This window comes from Sphaeramia orbicularis, chromosome 3, assembly GCF_902148855.1.
Source record: "Sphaeramia orbicularis chromosome 3, fSphaOr1.1, whole genome shotgun sequence".
Taxonomy (NCBI): Eukaryota; Metazoa; Chordata; class Actinopteri; order Kurtiformes; family Apogonidae; genus Sphaeramia; species Sphaeramia orbicularis.
Genome location: NC_043959.1, coordinates 40,000,470 through 40,022,017, shown reverse-complemented (window position 1 = coordinate 40,022,017; position 21,548 = coordinate 40,000,470). Strand labels below are relative to the sequence as shown.

General features: G+C 38.5%; 1 protein-coding gene across 2 annotated transcripts in view; it reads left to right on the top strand.

Moving 5' to 3' along the window:
• The window catches only part of sema4bb (sema domain, immunoglobulin domain (Ig), transmembrane domain (TM) and short cytoplasmic domain, (semaphorin) 4Bb), a 70,748-nt gene that overhangs the window by 28,438 nt on the left and 20,762 nt on the right, over positions 1-21,548 (top strand). For both annotated transcript variants that reach the window (XM_030128263.1, XM_030128256.1), the window contains exon 2: positions 2,657-3,101. In XM_030128263.1, the coding sequence (XP_029984123.1) occupies positions 2,978-3,101 (124 nt within the window). In that variant the 5' untranslated portion in view covers positions 2,657-2,977. The remainder of the gene's footprint in view (positions 1-2,656; positions 3,102-21,548) is intronic.

Below are 21,548 nucleotides of genomic sequence, written 5' to 3'. Positions count from 1 at the left end.
ATTGCGAAATGCCTGCATTAACTTTTTCAAAACAACATACCAAATGGTGCACTGAGTTTTGCACAGTACTGTATATTTAGGGGCATATGTTTACCTTTTTTAAAACAAGGACAGCTACACAAGAAAGACATGAATTAAGCAAAACAACAAGCAAAATACTATGTAAGAAAAATGGTGAAAGTTTTTTCTGACACAGCCAGGAAGGCTTCCTAAATACAGCCCTCCTCTCTTTTCATTAAAATTTAAAAGAACTCTGGAGTTACGTAAGAATATGCCCTGGGAACATGGAGACCTGGGGTGTGCGACACACAGGGAAGCCATGCTTGTTGTTTCAGTCTCAGCAGGAGGAGCACCAGCAGAGGAGAGAGATGTCGCAGGATCATGAGTGAATGTTTGAGGCTGAAGTCACTCAGTGGAGCATTTTAGGAACTAACGCTGGTACTGAAGTGAGGAGTGGTACAGATGTAGCGGATCACTGTTCCAGACCCAGGGGACCTGATGCTGAGATGAGGGAACGATGAAGTGGCCAGTGTTTCGTTCAGTAAAACTAGAGAGATGTGTGTTGTGTCTGTTACTAAGTGAAAAGTCTTCTACCGTATGTTACAGGCTCAAATTAAATCTACTTTTTTATATGGAGCGTATATGGTAACATCAAGGAAGTGGTGCAGACATCTGACACACAGAAAATATGATCAAAATATGTTTCCCATGTTTAACAATATCAGTATTTATTATTAAATGCTATATAATGTCATAATACTAGAATTTGAATCTTGAAGAAAGGAAGTTCATTGGTTAACTCTTTTATACTCATTGTAATCACAGATGGACCACTATGTATTAAAAATAAGAAAAACAACATTTGTGACCACATCAGTATAGATTCCTAAATTTATGAGGTGTGTTAAATACAACATTACATTCACTGAATGCATCAGGAATTCCTTGTCCCTTTGTAAAACTGAGGCACAAACATCATCAGGACACAAGCATCTGTAAAAGAACGCTACACAAACATTTTCCTTCTAGTTTGCTGAATTTACCAGATTTTCTACCTACATATGGTGCCTTGGAGTTTTTTTCATTTCTGTTATGAGATTGTTCTATTGTTCAGACTCCTAAAGCATGTTTGAGTTGCTACAATGCAGTGGAAAGTGTAATTTGTTATTTTCCACAATCTCTGACATGCATTAATTTTATAGCAGGATGAGCTCAAACTACAGCTAGATACAGGATTGCAAGTCGTGGATGGTTTTTGCAGTTATTTTTACTGTCACAGAAAAAGTAAAACACATGACCTTTGAAAAAATCTACCTCTCATCTACAGATATGTCTGTATCCAGTGATTTTTGCAGAGTGGGCAGCTCGTGATTCAGTTACATACTTTTTGTGCCAGTCTGCAAGTTTGTCAGCCAACTCTTCTGTTTTCATGGCCATCAGGATGCTTAAGAGACAATGCACCTTCATCCAGTTTAGTCAGCTGTCCACTGGGGTCGTTGCATTTCCAGTGAATCCCCAGCAGGACTCTGACTCACCGGATGTCCAGAGGCTGCTGACCCCACCTCATAGGCTGGATTTTATTTAGCTGCCATAAATATTTCAATGACGTCTTCAGGGAGTTGCTACAATGATGCAAGTTACTCAAGCAGAGATGTCATGTGCTTTCCGGTATTTACTTTGTAAACGTCACCACCTCTGTGGGAGCTTAAAGGGAGGAAAATGGCACCGTCAGACGCATTGAGCTGGTTTTGTTACGTTCATTGAACTCGGTCACATCAAGTAACAGATCATGCTCCGAGTGTTTAGTTTGGGCTAATTATGATGTTGCTTAGAGGAAAAACATTATAATTTATTTTAGGAAACGTAAATGAAACAGATGTGCTAAGTATATGTTTTAAGTGTTTTCCTAGAAACCTGACACTACTAAATAAAAAAATAAATCTCAGTCTATATCGATATAGCAGCTGCTTTATCTGCACACACTCTGAGGCCAATAAAAGTCAAAGAGCAGATGTGTTCATTGCCCTCTTTGAGACAAATTACAGAGCTGTCTTGGGAGTTGCTCTTCTATCATTTATAGCCAGAAAATTAGAGCCAAGCTCTGATATTATCCTCTTGGGGATCTCTCAGATGACAGAGTAATTAAATACAGGGGTTTAAAAAATCCAACTGGCATTTTATCTTGCAGAGAAACTTTGCGGGCTGTGGTGCAAACAGCAAATTGGACTTCCACTTGAACTCAAACGTTTGTAAAATACCTCAAGCTGCCACATGATGCGTATGTGCTGGTTGGTGGTCTGAATGATTTGTTGTCTTTCAGCAACGTGGTGAAAGAGTAACAGTAGGGGCATAAATATTTGTTTTTAGCTGCAGCCATCCATGCGACAGTTGATTTTTCAAGTCTTGTGATAGAAAAATTAGCTGGATCATTTTTGGGTGATATCACTCAAACCTGAACTCTGAAATGATTAATTGTTTACATGCCACTTTCCACAATGAACTGCAGTCGAATGTATCAGTCCTTTGCTCTCATATTTGCTGGTTAGCATCACAGTGTTGGATGTGGATCTGTTGTTCTGGCTTGTGTTTAATCTTTTTTTAAACATGTTTTTGGATCAGAAATCAGAGACATCATTTCTCTGTCTTCTCTTCACAGATCCAGAATGACTTCTACTAAATGGCCACTGGTCGGAGCTTTGTGTTGATCCATCGACGAACGCTAGGAGTAGATGAAAAAACACAGCCTTTAATCCAGAGAGGATTCCTCTTCTCTGTGCTGAGAGTCTTCTAACTGTGTGTAAGGACCACTGGGAGTACAAGTATCAAGTCAAGGACACGTTCACTCCCCCTTCAGCCTGCAGGAAGATGGGAGGGAGAAAGTAAAGCTCTGTGGAGTCAAGAGGAGCTTAATGAATTCCAAGGAATCTTAAAATAATCGGTACATTTGTGTATGTTTGTGTGAGTGGATCAGGCAACCATGTGGACACTACCTGCAGCCGTCCACTGTCTTCTGGCCACTGCACTGTTATTGGCCGGCTGCTGCCTCCACTCGGTGAAGGCCACTGAGGATGACGTCACACCGCGCATCAGTTTCCCATACAGTGAGTAAAAATGAACCGGATTCATTTTTTTTTAAGTTTTATTCTGACTTATTGGTCAGATTTGATTTTAGGTTTTCTTGCACTTACAAGGTTACAGTGCCACTAAAATTGCAACTTCATCTAACTTTTCTTCTGTCTTTAGCCCACCCCCCAAGGAGAGGCAAAGGGTATTGTTTTTGGTTCAGTTTGTTTGTTTTTTGACACTCTAGCAGCAAAACTATTGATTGAATTCATACCAGATTGGGTTTATAGATTGCCAGTGGCCCAGAATAGATCTGATTACATTTTGGAACAGTAGGTCAAAGTTAAAACATTTTTATGAATTTTTAAAATCTTTTTCCCCCCATTTACTTATAATGGGCAAAATTTCAAATGTCTGTAGTAGCAAAACTATTGGTTGAATTCATAACAAATTGGGTTTATAGATTGCCAGTGACCCAGAATGGACATCATTACATTTTGGGAAAAGTAGATCAAAGTTTGAATTTTTTACGAATTTCTTAATTTCTTTTTTTCCCCATTTACTTATAATGGGTGGAGTTTCAAATGTCTATAAAAACATTAATTTTGTTTCAGTTTACTTCAAATTTGGCACATATGTAGAGGCACACATATGCTGACATCAGCACACGCATATACATGATGACATCAGCTGGATCGATGAGGGCGGGGCTTGTTGTGCCTGACACCACGTGTTTAAAAGTTTAATTCTGATTTGCTCAGATCTGATTTTAGGTTTTTTGCATCCATTGCTTCTTGCACTTACACAAGGTTACAATGCCACTAAAATGGCAACTTCATCTAACTTTTCTTCCATTTTTAAAGTAAGTTTTTGTTTTTATGGCATGGTATGTCATTACACTATTTAGAGTGCCGTTAACGGTATTGGTAGGGATTTGAGAACTTTTTAAGTAAAAAGTTGGGGAAATAAAGAAAAATAACAATGTTACATGCAGCTTACTGTCATACAGTATACATGATGTCTGTTTATGGTTTCATTTAATAATTGATGTACAATGGAAGCCAGTGAATTGAAGAGAAAGATGTACATTTTTTTCTGATTTATATTTTATTTAATCTCGGGTACAATCATAACATGCACTAAGATTTCAACACCAATACAGATGAGTATTCATCATTCATGTGCTTCCAAACCCATAAACAACAGACTAAGACATAAACAGAAATGAAAAATAAGAGATAGATAAAATATAAACAAATATGATATAATTACTGTGATGAATTTTGATCTTGAGTATTTGGTGGCTCAGTGAGTTCACCGCACTGCAGCTGAAGAAAACACAAAGAAATTGTGACAGAATCTTTTTCAATCTAACAACACATACACTTAAACTCACTCAACACAACCAAATATTCTGAAAGTAGCCTGAACTTGAAACTTCTCCAAAAGAACTGAGGCTGAAAGGAAGTATAATTGACAAAGAAATAAAAGAAAGTAATGATGAGTGTGTGGTTTCTACATGTTTGTTGCCCACCACATGACTTGTGCACACTGTTACTGTCACTGTTGCAAAAAGAGATGTCACATTTGTGCAAAACCGTCAGATCATGTAAGTGAGCACAAGCAGAAACACCGTGGAAGTAACCTCATGGATGCAGCCGTTGCAGTTGTTTATTCACAGAAACAAGTAGGTGCACAAGTGCCTGCAGGTCCACCTGCCAACAGACACCCACGTCTCAAACTTCTCATAAACATGTACAATTAGAATTCCATCCCCTGGGGATACTTATGAGATTAATTTTAATATACACAGAATCCTTTTTTTTTCCTTTGTGGCAAACTTTGACAGCGGGGCACTTCAGAACATGCATGATACACAATGTGATTCCTCAGTGTGAACTAGGGCTGCGCAATTTTCGCCAAAAATCCTGATTTTTTTTTTTTTTTTTTTCTCTAAAAACGCAATTTTCGATTTTGATTCGGGCTGGTGGTGGCGTTTTAGTCAGCATATCATTTTTGTGTGTAGCCCACAACGCACTGCTCCCACTCTTGTGTGTGATGAAGTCTAAGGTGCTGAAATAAGTTGGTTGTGCTGCTGTCTTTGACAGATACCGCCTTCAGGCTGAGTTTGCGGTGAGGAATGGTTTGGTCTTCATCAGAAACTTTGAAGCCATACCAATTCCACATAACCGACTTGCTCTTGCTATTTTTAGCTATGAACTTCTCAAAATCCTTAACATATGGCATTTTTGTACTGGTGTGTGGAGACCAAAGGCTGTGGAGACCACTCTCACAGTTAAGAGGAGGAGCTTATGGTAGCCAGGAGGAGGAGCCTACGGGTAGGCAGGAGGCGCATGGCCCGGAGACGCAAGAGATGAAATTTGATTTGATAATTACCCTTTTTTTAGACATCGTCTTAAATTAAGTAATCCGATTTTGATTTAAAGTCGATTAATCGTGCAGCCTTAGTGTGAACAGCAATTAAAGAACCACAATTTGGAGCTGTAACTGTTCTGCAAGGCACAGTCTCAAAAACACTTGGCCCTTTCTACCTTTTTTGCTTCTACTTGACCTTTTGGTGGTGTTCAACTGAGTGCAACACTTTCACACACAAATATAAACTAAATGTCTCTCTATTCATTTAAGTGAACACCTTTTTGCACTTGGTTTCATAGTATGCAATTACTCCACACACAGACACACACACACTGCAGCACTTCTTATTATTATGATAACTGTGGATTAAGCTTTCATTATTTAAAAACACTACGCTGTTGTTGTCAATTTACTCAGCTGACAGCTTTTTGCTAATTGACTGATGCATTATGGGAGCTTATGACAAATGAGGATGAATTGAAAGGAAGTTGTTTGGCTTCAGCTCACAGGGAGAAATTGTTTTTCAGAAATGTGTGACAAAAAGTTGCAGGAAATATAAGGTTCTAAATGAACTAATGCCGTTTTGTTTTTGTTTTTTTCTACTTTTATGCGTGATTATACAGGCAAATGTATCAACCCAGCAGTAACTAAAGTACAGGCTTTTTGGGATGTCGGGGGTTTGTTGGCACCTGTAAACACTACCTGTCTCAAACTGCAGTTCCTCCCACTGAAAACAGCAGGCTTGTTTTCCTCATTACTCAGCCAACGCAGTACGTGTCATGCTGTAATTCGTATCACTCATACCATGGAACAGTCCTCCCATGCTTGAGCCATTCACCTTGTGTTTTCAAAGACCTAAATGGGTAGAATTGGCCCAGAACTGTTTCCCAGGGCTTGTACTTAACTCTATTCAATGTTCCTAATCAAAATTTCATGTATTTAGAGTTCAGTTGTTAGACTCTTTCAGCGGTAGAACTTAAGTGGTAGCATCAGACGGTATGTTTTTTTTTTTTTTTTACAGATAATACAGTGTAAAAAAAATCGTATCTAAATGTCAGTGTCTCTGATTGTAACCCTTTTTCATTACAGAGTGATCCTTTCAATAAACAGGATCTGCAGGCATCACTGACATGTTAAATGTTCTGTATATAAACTCGTCTCAGCCCGTTCCATTGATACGAAACATGTAAAGCAGGTTGCCTCTTTAAAGCTTTGTTTTAGTTTGTATGGTCGGTTAAAAAAAGGGAGACCTAGGCTGCTTTCTAAAGAGAGGACCTTTTGCTCCACATGGCCTTTTTTCCTGGAAAGGCGTCCCTTTTTTGTCCTTCCCTACTTCTCCTCTTGTTCCTTCCCTCTCTCCTAATGAGCAGGCTAATCTCTCATGTGTAGTGAGTGGAGGGTTTTGTGGTTTCTGCAGTGGGAGAGCTCGTCTGTTTTTCATTATGGCTCTTGTGCAGGCGGGGAGGGAGCACAAAGGATCATGGGACTTGAAGCAGTATGCATCAGTCAGGCGTGCTGTACGTATCTCTGTTAGTTATCAGAAACCTCTCAGGCAGGATGTTACCGTCTTTCTCCGGAGATGCACTGATGGGATGGTTTATTTTTCTTCATTGTTTTTGTCTTTCAGTTGGAACAAAATGGAGTAATTCAAGTTGTAATGTTAATAAGCATAGTTTACATTAAAAAGCAAGTTACGACATTTGACTGACTCATTTAATTTCATTTTAGTTCATGAACTGTATTGTATGTCACCATGTTATTACTGACGCCTTTTCCTCAACTCTCAACTTGATAAACTGTCTTTCTTCAATTAGCAATTATTATGATGGTCTTATGTGTTATGTTTTTCTCATTCCTTTATCCCTTTTGAATATGCATCCTCTAAATCAATGTTTCAAAATGATTTTTCCCTTTTAAAAATGACAAGCCTGTGCCATCCAATTCACAATAGTCCTTATCTGTAGCTCTGACAAGATCAAGCTGTGCATAAATGAACATTCCTGATCAGATAAACCAGTAATTTCATGGACAAATGTACAAGATAAATCTCATCTGATAAATCTCATCTTCTTGTCAACATTTATACTTGTGCTATTGAAAACATGTACGCATGTTTAATACTTTGTAATGAGACGAAACGCATATTATATGTAATGTGAGCTAGCAGACTGTCTTGTAGTAAAGTACGCATTTGAAATACTTGGAAAGTGAGTAACTAAGTGCAGTTATGTGAAGTTAACATTTTCTCATTTTTTCCACTGAAACTTTTTTGAAATGCAAATTTATTTAGCGACCCATATAAAACATTCCGTAACCCACCTCTGAGTCATGACCCGTCACTTTCTTCATACATGAAAGGAAAATATAGTAAAGTGTGAGAAGGAAAGCATGGTCGTATACAATTACTGTTAAATTTTATTTTGCTTTAATGGATCACAAGTAGGTATCCTCAAACTAAATTATCTTTTTATGCAATGTGTTTATGTGACAAAGAAAGCACTCAGGAATATTGTCAGTCTCAGCACTCTGATGCAAGCTTTTAGTAACAAAAACTAAATGTGATTGCTGCTTTATTCAGGATAGCAGTTCCTGAGCATGCTGTGTATGCGCAGTGTACACACTGTCCTCTCCCATTTACGTTTGGTTTACATTTGGTGAATATTGTGTGCTCTCTCTCATGCATGCTAATCCACTGACCTTGGCAGTGTGTGGATCGCAGTGCAGAAACAGGGGAGGGGTAGCGAGAGAGGGGTCAGGCCAAATACTCGTGAGGTTTTAGACATGCTCCGGTGCCCACCTAAACCCCAGCAAGGACACGCCCACTGATCCTGAAAGAAAAGCGTTCTGTGGCTTCCAGCAGAGGTGGCACTCGCAAGTGCCTGCATATAATGCCATAACAGCCGCAACAATGGACCATAATTACAGCACATCAGCTCCGTCTGTTTCAGACGTTTTAATGGCTTCATCGCTTGCACGCTCCAGGGAATGTACAGAAAAGTTCAGTCTTTGCAGATTTCGATCAGGAACATTTGATTTGAAGAAAATGGCAAGCGATGAGAAAAAACAGAGGAGCTGCTAATTAAGATGGACAGGGAGGAATGCAAGGTTAAAGAGAGTTAGAAGTTTTTAAGGTGCTGTAAAAAATAGAAGTAAAGCTGTAAACTGTAGTGTAATTTTACTGTTATGATAGTTTTTCTTAATGACTGAATATAGCTTTTAAATGATAACATATTAAGGTTAGAGGGCAATAGTCTAATTCCTCCCCTAGTTTCACTGGTATGGTCAGTATAAATATTAACCTTTGACCTCCATAGTTTACACACCACTCTGGTAAAACAGTAAATGGTAACATGGGCAGAACAGGTTTCTTTTGTAATAGTTTATGCTAGCTGTTATCCTTTACAAATTAACTAAACTACTATTTGGTTAATATTTAACCTGTCCCCCCCCCGCCCAAAAGGGGTATTGTTTTTGGTTCGGTTTGTTTGTTTGTTTGTTAACACTTAAGCAGCAAAATTATTGGTTTAATTCATACCAAATTGGGTTTATAGATTGCCAGTGACCCAGACTAGATGTCATTACATTTTGGGAAAAGTGGGTCAAAGTTAACATTTTTTATTATTTTTTACAATCTTCCCATTTACTTATAATGGGCAAAATACATGCGAGGGGTGGGGTTTGTTTTGCCTGGCACCACTTGTTTGCATTGGAAATGTACTATACTCTTATGAATGACATTATTAATTAAAGTTATGAGCCTCAACAGCTTTATGTAGCAATATTTAAAAAAAAAAAAAAAAGTATACACAGTGAACAGTGGTGTACAGTATATACAGGGTTTGTCTCAACAGCATGGTGTTAAAATAATACTATCATATGCAATTTTTAACAGCAACAGCATACTACAAAAATAAGCATATACTCATAAATGTTTAGGAAATACTTCTGGTTTCATATTGAGGCAGAACTTTAATTGTGTAAAGCAGCTGTTTCATGTATCTCTCATTAAAGTCAGAACTTTCCTGATTCAGTTCCAGTATGTTAATACACTCCACATGCGCCGTAGTCATTGAGTGTGGATGTGGGTAAAAGGGAGGGGGGAGTGAGCGTGTCCTCTGGGGCTTGGCTGACTATTAAGTATGTTATATAGACCAAGGAAATCAGTTAAAGTCAGAGATTTCCTAGAATACTGTCCTTCTGGGTTTTTTTTTTTTTTTTTTGCACTTTTATATGTTGAATTGGCCTCATTTTTGATGTGACCTTATCTGTAATGATTTAGTTAGCTCTGCAGACTGGTCCACTGAACAAAAAAAAAAAAAAACACCTTTCGCCTTATCAGCATGAATGGCACCTGTTGACAAAGACAGAAATAGATATTTTATTTAAAACATATCTGAGCAAAAATAATGATACAAAATACTTAGCAGATGTAGTGCTCATGACAGAACAGAGGTCACCAGCCTCCACCGCAGCATTATTTATACCAGAAACAAATATGGCAGTGAAATGATAAGAATTTAATGCCCCCCTTCACATAAAAATGACCATTTTTCAATTTTTCATTCACTGTAATCTTCACTCTGCAGAGTTTGACACTTGGAGAATTTCCTGGCATTCTTCAGCTGAAAGGAGTTTCTCTGAGCTTATCGGAAATCTGAATTTAAGCAGCAGACCTACCACCAAGATTTATCACAGACAATCACGGGCTAGTATGTGAGTTTTACGAGTGTGATGTAGAAACCTGACTCAGTCACTGCAAAAATTAAGATTGAATGTCGAGGGAAGCAGGAAACATCTACTCCCAGCAGATAAACTACATTTTAACAGATATACATTTGTATCAGCCAATAATTACCTATTTGACCGCTACTGGCCCACAGAAATAAGACAACATTCACCTGCGGCAGAGTCCACTGTTTATTTGCCATGCTGCTGCTAATCCCTTCAATTCTGCTTTGATGCCAAGTCGAAGTTGCTTTGCTACCAAGGAGTTGTTTATAAGTCTATCCTGAATCGCAGTTGTCATTAGTCACTTTTCCATTGACCCTCAAACTGTGTGAATATAGCTTGCGCATAAAAATTTGCCTGTTGGAAAAATGACAATTTCGCCAAAACTCTTTGTTTTTCTTGTGGAAGAAATTCAATTTATATTGACTGCAGAGCATTTATTATTGTGTCTAATCTTTAAAAGGGGTTTAAGTTTATATTCATTGGGCTGAGTACAGTTGAAGGTGTGTGTGAGGGACAAAAATCATTAGCAGTGGCTGGAAAACCAATGTGTTTGACCAGTTCCTATCCTCTGTTCCTTTGTGGTAGATGAGTAAGAGACCAGGAGACTCAGCCTGCTCTCCTCATCAAGGGCCTCTCCACACACACACACACACACACACACACACACACACACACACACACACACACACACACACACACAGAGTAAAGAGTGTCTGTACGCTGTGGTAACACTTAAAGACCTTTAACACATGTGAGCCAAAGTGAGTGCACTTACTAAACGGCAAGCAGCTCTACCATTGCCCTAAAAAGTGTGCAAACAGGAATGGCAGAAGAGATGTATGTATGTATGTATAAACAGGGTGCGATTTGTTGGGAGGGATCAACCCCCCCTCTGGTTTTTACATCCCTACTTCTGCTGTGAATTTCATCCTTATGGGGGACAACCAACCAATGTAAATAACAGGCAGGTTGTGACAGTTTTCTTCCACCTATATCCTACATCACTGCCACTAACGTTCACTTGAACCAAACTGTCGGCAGTCTCAGAATTCGTGAATGTCCCCATGCACTGGGGCGCCATAAAGGGGGGGTAAATGTGACAAATTCATGGGGCCCAGCGTTTGTGTGGGAGGGTCCAGTGGATACAGGCTAGAAGTTGTGAAAATTTCAAGTAAGATCTGCTGAATAATAGAGGATGTTGAAAGTATGTAAAGTTTCACTTCAGTTTCACGCCAGTGTTAGTTACATTATTAGTTATGGACCGCACCCCCACGTATATAACTGCAAATCGCACCCTGTGTATAAAGTATACTTTAATGGGGACTATATCTGCAGCAGAAAAGCACACACAAACCAGCTGGATTCAGATGTTTACAGTGGACACGCAAATGTCTCTCAGGCCGCAGAGAGGAGGATAAGATGAGGATGGAGTGATTGAAGAGGTATCCCACACATGACGAGCACGGGCATGTCTGTTGGGAAGACACTATACAACGTACTATACATGTGGCTCTCGCACTGTGTTGGAATAACTGGGATTCCACATACTGTTGTGTCTCATTCTGTCTCTGCAAGCTAATATCTAGGATTTCGTAAGCTTTTAGCCGTGATAGACCACAGCACTCCGTTGCTTGGCTGCTTTGCGTTGGGGAGGTGCGTGCCAATGTGGAGTGCAGCAGGATGACACCTAAAAGCCAGTAATTACAGAGCAGCCCATCATGTCTGTGTCAACCCCTTGTTGTTTGCTCTTTAGAGGAATGCAGCTTTTTGGAGTTACCTCATAGTTGGTGCATGTATGAAGATCACTGTTTTTCTTTTTTCTTTTCCAGGACTTCTACAGTACAAACAACACCATGCATAGTTTCCTCCAAACCTCAGTCATTTCACAGTTTTCAGTTGCTGCCCTACAGCTGTGTCTGCACATGTTACCATTAACACCTTTTTGCTGCATAATCCACACGTACAACAGAAAACATTGCACACGCGCAATTTAAGCCTCTGGTTATTATCTGCAAGGTGCAGCCTTCTCATGGTACGACACGAGCAAAACACACACAAATGACTGCAGCAAAGCCACACCAACACCGCCTGAGATGACAAACAACACGACACATCTGTGAGGCTCCTGGCCCGGCCCTTCACAAGCTGTAAGAGTCACTTTCGCTCTGAAACGGATTCTACGCTGGCACCCTCATTTTCAAAGTGCATTTCTTTCCCTGTTTTTGTATCAGGTTCTGACAGAATTTCACACTATATTAATCTGAAAACTGACTGTATTTACATATAACAGAACGGTCTGAGTGTGAAAATCAACGAAGGAAAGGATTTTTTTTTTTTTTTTTTTTTGCAAATAGTCGTTTGTTCTCTTGCCTTGTAAATGACTGCATCTGGTCTGAGAATAGGAATAAACAGGCATCTTCTACAACATGTAACGTGTAAATAAAACCAAAACATAAAACAAAATCCGATAATATAAAATGAAAATCACATCATTTCGAAACACCCAGTGTGTGATATTTAGTGGCATCCGTTGGTGAAGTTACTGAAGGATCCATGTTAGTTTATGTTCATGTTCTGCGCTTTTTGCCATAGGGAATTATAACGCTAACACTCGTAGACAGTAGATGATGGTAATGCACCTCAACGTTGGATGCCACTGCCATAAAAAATAGACATTTGCTCTGAGCTACTGCAGAGAAATGGCAGCACAACATAACAGACTGGAGGCAGTTTACTGCCTCTGTAGATATTAACAGCTCATTCTACACAGAAACATGAATATTCTTGTTTGAGATGTTTGAATGTATTATTTTTATTCAATTGTTTTATTTTGCATTGGTTTATTGTTCTTATTTTTTGTTGTTTTTAATTGCTCAGCTTTTTTATGTTTTTAATCTATTCTTGTATTTTATTCTTTTATTTAGATTTTATCTATTCTTCTGTATTTATTTATTTATTTATATTTTTTTCACAGCTGTTCTATGTCTTTTAATCTATTCTTGTATTTTATTTCGTTATTTTGTTTTTTATTTATTTTTCTGTACAGTACTTTGGTCCACTATGGTTGTTTTAAAGTGCTTTACAAATAAAGTTGGATTGGATTCTTATTTTCATGTGGCTAACACTATCAGAAACATAGTTATGAATACTACATTTCTGAAATGATCATATATGGTGAATTGAATTTCACTTGTCACTTTTTGACCGTAGAAAGTAAAATAAATGTGTATGTTTTTAGTACTTGAAAATCCAGTGACTAAAACATAGAAAATGCAAAAAGTCACTCTTGTAACTTACACAATTCCATGTAAAGCATGTGTAAACTATCTTGGGTTATAGATGCGGTGTATACTCTGTGCATATATCTTCTCTGATGCCCATCTCCTTCATCCTCCTCTGCCTCCTCATCTGAGATGCGCGTCCTCTAACTGTGCCAACAAACACAGTTGGTGTTGTGCTGACTGGAGCGGCAGAGAACAGTGTTCATGGTTGCCAGTATTCGCATCAGTGAAATAACCATCACTTTGCCCAGATGTCAGAAGGAGCAGTGGTGTGAGGACCTTGAAGTGACTTCTGTCAGCTTCTGTCAGAACTCCAGCTCCGTTATCAAGTCTATTGTCAAATCAAGTTGAACAGAGAGCCTTGAAGCAGTGCTCCGTTGTGTAGCTCGGATGGCAGAGGGCAGGGACAGATACCGTCTAAGTTTTTTTTTTTTTTTTATAGATAAATTTGTGTCTTGCATGTAAGATAAGCAGAACCCAGTGTGAGATTAATATCGGCTGTGCTGCACTCTCATCTCCTTTCTGATTTTTCTCAGTCTGGCTGCAAGCAAACCCCATTTGTCCCTGGTGCCCCCTTGTCTTGTGACTTGGCTCATGCTGCTTTAGTAAATCTGGGCCATGTTTACAGTCAGGCTTTTTAGGGAGTGTTTTGGCAGGCGTACACCGACCCAGCAGCCAATCAACTGCCCCACCCTCTGAGTACTATTAAACCTTGGAAAATAAGGTAGATCCTGCTCTCTTTTCTTTTTGAAATATGACCCCTACCAAAGTGCCAGCATGTGTTTCATTTCTCCGTGTCATTGTGTCTGCACGCTGGCACCCTCTGATGATATCTTAGTTACCTCACTGGTGAGTAAGCAAACACTGAACGACTCCACTCTGATGTGAGAGAAGGGACTCAGGGCATTGTACAAATATCAATGAATGTCAGTGTGCTATTCTGGAGCTCTGGTCTCTCAATTCTGTTAACATTGTTACTTATCCCAAATGTATTTCAGTCTTTAAGTGAACATATGAGAGGATTTGTCGATATTAAAAACGGCCATAAAATGAGATTTATATGACTGGGACATAAATTTTCTGGATGTTTCATAAGTGTTCTCCCTGAAGAGCACTCAGTTTGTGTCTGTATATGACATTACAGCCATTCTAATCAACCCATAAAGACCCAGTGCTACTTCTGTGTCAGTTCCCAAATGATTTTTTCTCTATTTTTAACTTTTCTTAAGTGATTTATCACCATATATTCTAATAAGATGGTCAATATTTTGCATTCTTAAGTGAAAATCAGGTATTTTTCTTAATTTCATTTACTGATGATGATGATTGATGTCCATAAAAGCTCAAATTAAAGTTGAGGGTTATTATATTAGAAACAGAGAAAATGGAGGAAAAGTGACTTTTTCAGTGAAATCTATCATTAACTGAACATAAAAACAAGTGTCTCCATCCACTGTCATTGATCCAACTCCATGGGTTTTACTGATGAATCAATATTGTAGAAGATGACAGTGTTTCCACATTAACTACGGAGCCTCTGAACGTCCAAATGGGTCATATCTGATGAACATGAAAAGATGACAAACTGCATTTTACACCAATTATTTACATGTATTGATAGGATTAGTGGATCAACAGGTATTTAACTTTTTATATCAGTAAATGATTTTGGTCGCCAGTGGGTGTTTGGGTCTTTATGGGTTAATTTGGGTTTAGATGAGCATTATATAAAGTTTATGCGAAAGGAGTGGTAGAAGAAGAAATAGAGGTAAAAGTACCAGTACTCCATCACAAGTTAACCCTTTAACAACAGCAGTCTCTCCAGCGCTGCATTTCACACTTTACTGCATTCTAATTACTGTAACTCCTACATTATTTGTGCTATCCACAAAATTCAGGCTAAAAAACACATGGAAATAACAAAAAATATGAAGCCATAATGTGGATATTGAATGTTCAAGACCAAAAAGCATGTCTGAGCAGATGTAAAATAGATGAAAGTTTATTTCTGTAATCTCAAAAAGTTCCATTATGAACATTTATAGTTGTTTCTGAAAATAAATATGCTTAAAACTTCAACTTTTTACTAAAACACACTGTTTTAAGCATTTATTATTTATAATCATGATAATTACCATCCAGATATTGAAAGTTGAGTTCTTCCTGAAAAGAAAGGTGCAAAAGAACTGGCAAAAAAAGACATGTTCTGACACTTTTATTGCAAAGAAAACATGACGACAGCTAGGCAGCCTGTTATAATGGCAGTCTCAAAAGGGTTAAAGCATAGGCTTAACATCTAACTTGTATCTACATGTAACAGCATGAAACGTTTACAGTGCCATCATATCTGTTGCATATATTTTAGAAGAATATTACTTTTGCAGGATTGTATTGTTAAGGTGAATCTTGAATAACAGAGAATGGTTACATAAAATTAAATGCATTTGTTCCACTCCCCGAATGGCCTAAAGTAAGATGGAAACATTGATGTGAATTTGGAGTGTGTACTCTAAAAGCCACAGTCTGCAGATCAGACTGAAAGCCAAAAAGCTAAAGTCTCCCCATGTGTCTAGGTTTTAATTCACTTTGTAGACATTTGTTGGTATTCATTGTGTTTGCATAGTTAGTCTTACTTCTGTCACCGAAAAGCAAATGAATCTCTGATCATACAACAGCTGCCATATTTACCTCCACTGACTTTTTTTTTTTTCTCCCAATGAAGGATAATCACTAAGATGTCTTTACTAGTGTTTAATTGGATAGCACCTGCTTATCATCATCTTCACCTTCTTCATCTTTTTCATCTTTGTTTACCTCCATCACCTTTATGCTCATCTCTAGCCGCTTTTCTATTGGACATATGCGCAAAATTTTGCTGATATTTACTAAATGTCAAAAAAGTAAAAGTGCGTAATGTCGTTTTTCCATTAAATCACAAATGCGATGATTTGTTTATTTATTATCACAAGATGACACAAGAAGCCATGCCATAAATGTGGCAAAGAATGTAAATATCCTGTTGATTTATGTTTATGCATTTATGTTTATGGATTTGGCAGATGCTTTTTTCCAAAGCGACTTACAGGGGAAAACCAATCAAATCACTCAGTCAATCAAATTTTATTTATATAGCACCAGATCACAACAAAAAAGTTATCTCATGACACTTTATATATAGAGTTGGTCAAAACCAGACTATAAGCCGATTTACAGAAACCCTACAGAATCCCAACAGATTTACAGATATATTCATTATTATTCTATATTACCCCTTTATCCTGTACTAAACTAAAAATGATTGGTTTCCTGGTGTGTCCACACATAGTGCGCCATGTTTCTTTTAAAACTCTTCTTCTTCGCTTGTTGTAATGTCTGTCAATATCCAGGGTTTTTTATTCATGTGACTCTAGTTGTGGAAAAAGGTCTTTCCATTGCAGTTTTGTGCGATATACCAATTTTGCTACGCCTGAAAAACCACCTTTTGCCAATGCAAAAACTTTTAAATGAAAAATGAGAGTTTGGGGGAAATTGTCGTTTTTCCATTAGGAAAATTTTTATGCACAAGTTATATTCGCACAATGTGAGGGTTAATGGAAAAATGACTTCTATCATATTAATTTTCTTCATCTTTATGTTCATCATCATCATAATCTTCTCCTTCTCCCCCTTTTTGTTTTTGGTATGACCTGTTGAGGTTCTAATGAAGTTCAAGTATCACCAAATTAATATAAAAACACTACAGATCACTGACGGGTGCGAATGGGTTGGCATCATCATCCCAGCACCTTCACGTAAACCAGAATCATCCATTTAAAATCTGATGTAAATTTACTGTCATTTTTCCTTCTACCTTTAGCCTCTTCTAAAAATATGACAAACCTCCACATACCGAGATCAAAAACAGAACCTACTCCCTCCATATCTTCGGTCGGTCCTGTGTGTGTGTGTGTGTGTGTGTGTGTGTGTGTGTGTGTGTGCGCGCGCGCTGTGTTAAAGCTGATGTTACGTTGGTTTCACACTGTGTCACTATGACGAACAGCTACACTGAGGGGTACTACTTGTGCAGGGGAAGACAAATGGCCTGGTCCCAAAGGCGAGCATGGTATAATGTGGTAGAAAATTGCCGTATGTTTCAGTATAAAAACATTCACCATGAATATTTTTACTGTAAGCTTTATTTTTTTCTGTAAATTGGCCTCAAACAGTGCATCTGTTGAACTCATAATGTGTACCCTTGCTCAATATCTCCTGCAGCTTACCACCATGCCTGTGCACTTATAAACCTGGAGATTTATTGTAAGGCAATACACACTTACTTAATACTTAACGAACCCGCTGTTGCTAATCCTGCCTGTTAACACCGGCTGTAAAGGAGCCATATTGACGCTAGGTGCGATGTGATGAGCATTAGCAGGGGTTGAAGGCCCGGCTCGGTGACAGCCAGCTGATTAAACAGGCAGATGATAAATGGACATGGAGCCCAGTTGTGAAATGTCCTGCACTAGCTGCCTCTATCTCTGTGGACGCTTCCGGATTGTGCTGCAAATACGTCAAAACACACAACAGATCCGCAGCTTCAGAAGTCTTCTAAAGAGCCCACCTCTGGATGTGAACTGAATAGAACAGACAGAAACAGAGCCTTAGTTTTCTGTTTCAAATCACTGCAGATTGACGGAGCACCGACGTTTGTTACTGCTTGACCTTCTGCTTTGAAAAAAAAAAAAAAAAGAAAGAAAACATCTCGGACTACTTTGAAAAATGTTTCTTCATAGGTCAACATCTCAATCCAATCTTCCTGGTTACCACAACTCCCACTCCGCGCTCCAGCCTTAACCTCCATCCCCTCAGCCGTTCTCTGCGTAAAAGTTTCATGAGTTTGTTCTCCTCTGCTCGTTATTCCATTGTCTGTCTAAGAAGATGTCACTGTGATTTATGTCACAGAGTTTTAATATGCTGAGGGAAGGCTGTTTTTGGTTCCAGTGAATGGCCAAAACCCAGGGGAGCCGTGACAGTCGGGCTATGATACGTCCCCCTGTTGAGAGGAGGGATGGCACTCTTTTGTCTGCCAACTGCCGGCTCCACTGGGACTATGTATAGCTCTCTTTATGAGCATTTAGGACATTTTTAACAGACTTAATTTACCTTAAAATAAACCAGTTCCTCCTCCTTTGTTTTTCCAGTCCTGACTGACCTGAGGATGACAATAGGAAACCTTTTTTTTTCTTTTTCTATTTTATATTCCCTCCTCTGACTTTAATGACAGACTCTCTCCTCATTGACTCCAGATGTCACAGTGTTTTTAACAGAATCAGGGCTGTTGATCTGGAAAAGGTCTAAGATTTGATTTTGGACAAGATGCGGCTTGTGCAGCTGCGTTTCACAAGGGGGAATATGATGATCTGAAAGAGCGCCTCGAGTGTTAGATGAACCATTTGTTTGTGAGCATATTGAAAAGTTTAAGTCGTGGGTTGTAAACATTTATTGCAGTTTATTGGCTCCATTTGCATTATGGTCCAATGCACCACCTGGGGTGCTGGAGATACACATTGGTGCTAGTTTTCTTTTCTTACTGTCAGAAGTCTCAGAATTAGAATTCACTTTGGTAGTTATACATGGGTGTAGCTGTAAATTGTTTAACTGCTGCAAATATTAGTGTTTACGACCACAAATACAAGCCAGTAATCTTATTTGGACAAGCAAATGGAGTCCATGACCCCCAGCATTTTGGCTTGGGAAGCACATCAAGTGTATTTAATATGTTTGGAATGGGAGGAAATAGATAAACATTTACAAAGATGGCCAAAAACGGCAAAGAGTAGGAAGAATGTAAGCAAAGGATGCACAAATATTGGATTGTGGGCCTGTGTCATTGGTGAACTGTCTGTACATGAGAAGATGTTGATAAAATATGAAGTGATAACATCCATCTACCAGACACATGGCAGTAGGTCATAAAGCTTCAATATCCTAAATAAACCATTTTCTAGGGCACTTCCTAGACATTGTGTCGGCCTTGATATTGCAACTTTTGGAGCATTTTTATCACACGCTAAGTAAAAACTGAAGTGTCCAATTGTCAGGCCTATCCCCGCTACAACAGCGGCTGCAAAAATCAATCTAAACCTCTTGAAACTGCACTTAAGCAGTGGAAAGCAGTAAAAGCTGGGGCAGATTCCACTGAAAGGATCCTGAATTGGTAGCAACGCTAAGGGAAAAGCTATAAAAAGAGCAGTGTGTACATTTAAACCTGTACTTCATCACATAAACTATTTGAGAGGAAGGGAATGATGTGGGAAAAAGTAACTCATTTGACTTGTGGCCCAGTGCTGAAGAGATGCTTTTGAAGAGGGTTGGCTGGCGGCAGAATGGAGGAGATTTAGGTTCATATGGAGTAGAAGAGGCTTTAACCCTGCTGCCAGTACAGAGCAGAGCAAAGAGAGCGCTGGAAAGTGTGGATGAGGTTCACTCATGTACTGCACGACGACGTCTCGTGGAAGTAACATAGATGAACAGTCACCTCTATCCCTGAGAGTTCGGTTAACGCCAACACTGAGTATCGCAAATTGATTTGGCTGGAGCTCACCACTACGTTCTGTTGTAATTCCATGAATGATGGTGTCTGTGGTATTTCCTGGATTTCTACTGTGTTCATGGACTGTTTTCTTTGTCAGTCAGTGCTGATTCTTCATTGTTGTTATCACTGTCTGCTGTTTTTGAAGTAGTGCTACTGCCCAACATACACAGGTTTTCCTTGTTGGCTCTGCAGTATATCTAAGCTTTAGGGCTGTAAATTATATAGGAATTTTATATAAATATTTTAGACATAGTACAGGTACCTAGTATAAACATAGTGTTCAGTTCTACATAAGTTAGAGAAAAACTCATATTGTGATGATTGTGCCCAACATTGTGATGTGAGGATACTTGACTGGTTTATTTCATTCGGTATATACTACTACTACTACTACTACTACTACTACTACTACTACTACTACTACTTCTACTACTATTACTACTACTACTACTACTACTACTACTTCTACTACTACTACTGCTGCTGCTGCTACTATTACTACTGATACAGATACTACTACCATTACTACTGATACTACTATTACTCATGCTAATATGGATACTACTACTACTGCTACTGTTAAGTACTGCTACTAGTACTACTATTACTACTACTGCTACTGCAAATATGAATAATCCTGCAGTTAGCTACACTAAATGCACATGGGCAAACAGTGTAAGACTACTAAAAACACACAACACAACTCAAAAAGTACAATGTACAGGGTGGGGAAGCAAAATTTACAATATTTTGAGGCAGGGATTGAAAGACAGTGTATGACCAATTAGTTTATTGAAAGTCATGAGAATTTATTTGCCACAAGAAAACTGACATAATAGAAAATGTTTTTATTCTATGTGTCCTCCTTCTTTCTCAATAACTGCCTTCACACGCTTCCTGAAACTTGAGCAAGTGTTCCTCAAATATTGGGGTGACAACTTCTCCCATTCTTCTTTAATAGTATCTTCCAGACTCTCTCGTAATAGTTTTGCTCATAGTCATTCTCTTCTTTCCATTATAAACAGTCTTTATGGACACTCCAACTATTTTTGAAATCTCCTTTGGTGTGACGAGTGCATTCAGCAAATCACACACTCTTTGACGTTTGCTTTCCTGATTACTCATATGGGCAAAAGTTTCTGAAAAGGTATGGATAATAGTGTTAGGTATGATTATGACATCAATATATGTTTGGTTTCAAAACAATTGACGTAGTGCCTGCTGAGAAAAAACAACTAAATGTTCATTGTAAATTTTGCTTCCCCACCCTGTACACACCAGCCTATAGATCCTGAATAATTATTTGCTGTTTTTGTTTTTTTTTTTTTAGTACAGTATACACTGTTGGGCCAAAAAAAAAAAGTTGTACATGCAATATTTGACTGCATCACCTTTGGTTTTGATTACAGGAGACATTCACTGTGACGTCTTTTTTTGCCACATAATGCTTATGTAGTGTCACAATAAGGTTCATAATTTTTTTTTTTTTTTTTTTTTTTTTCGAATTTTTTGTTGCATTAATT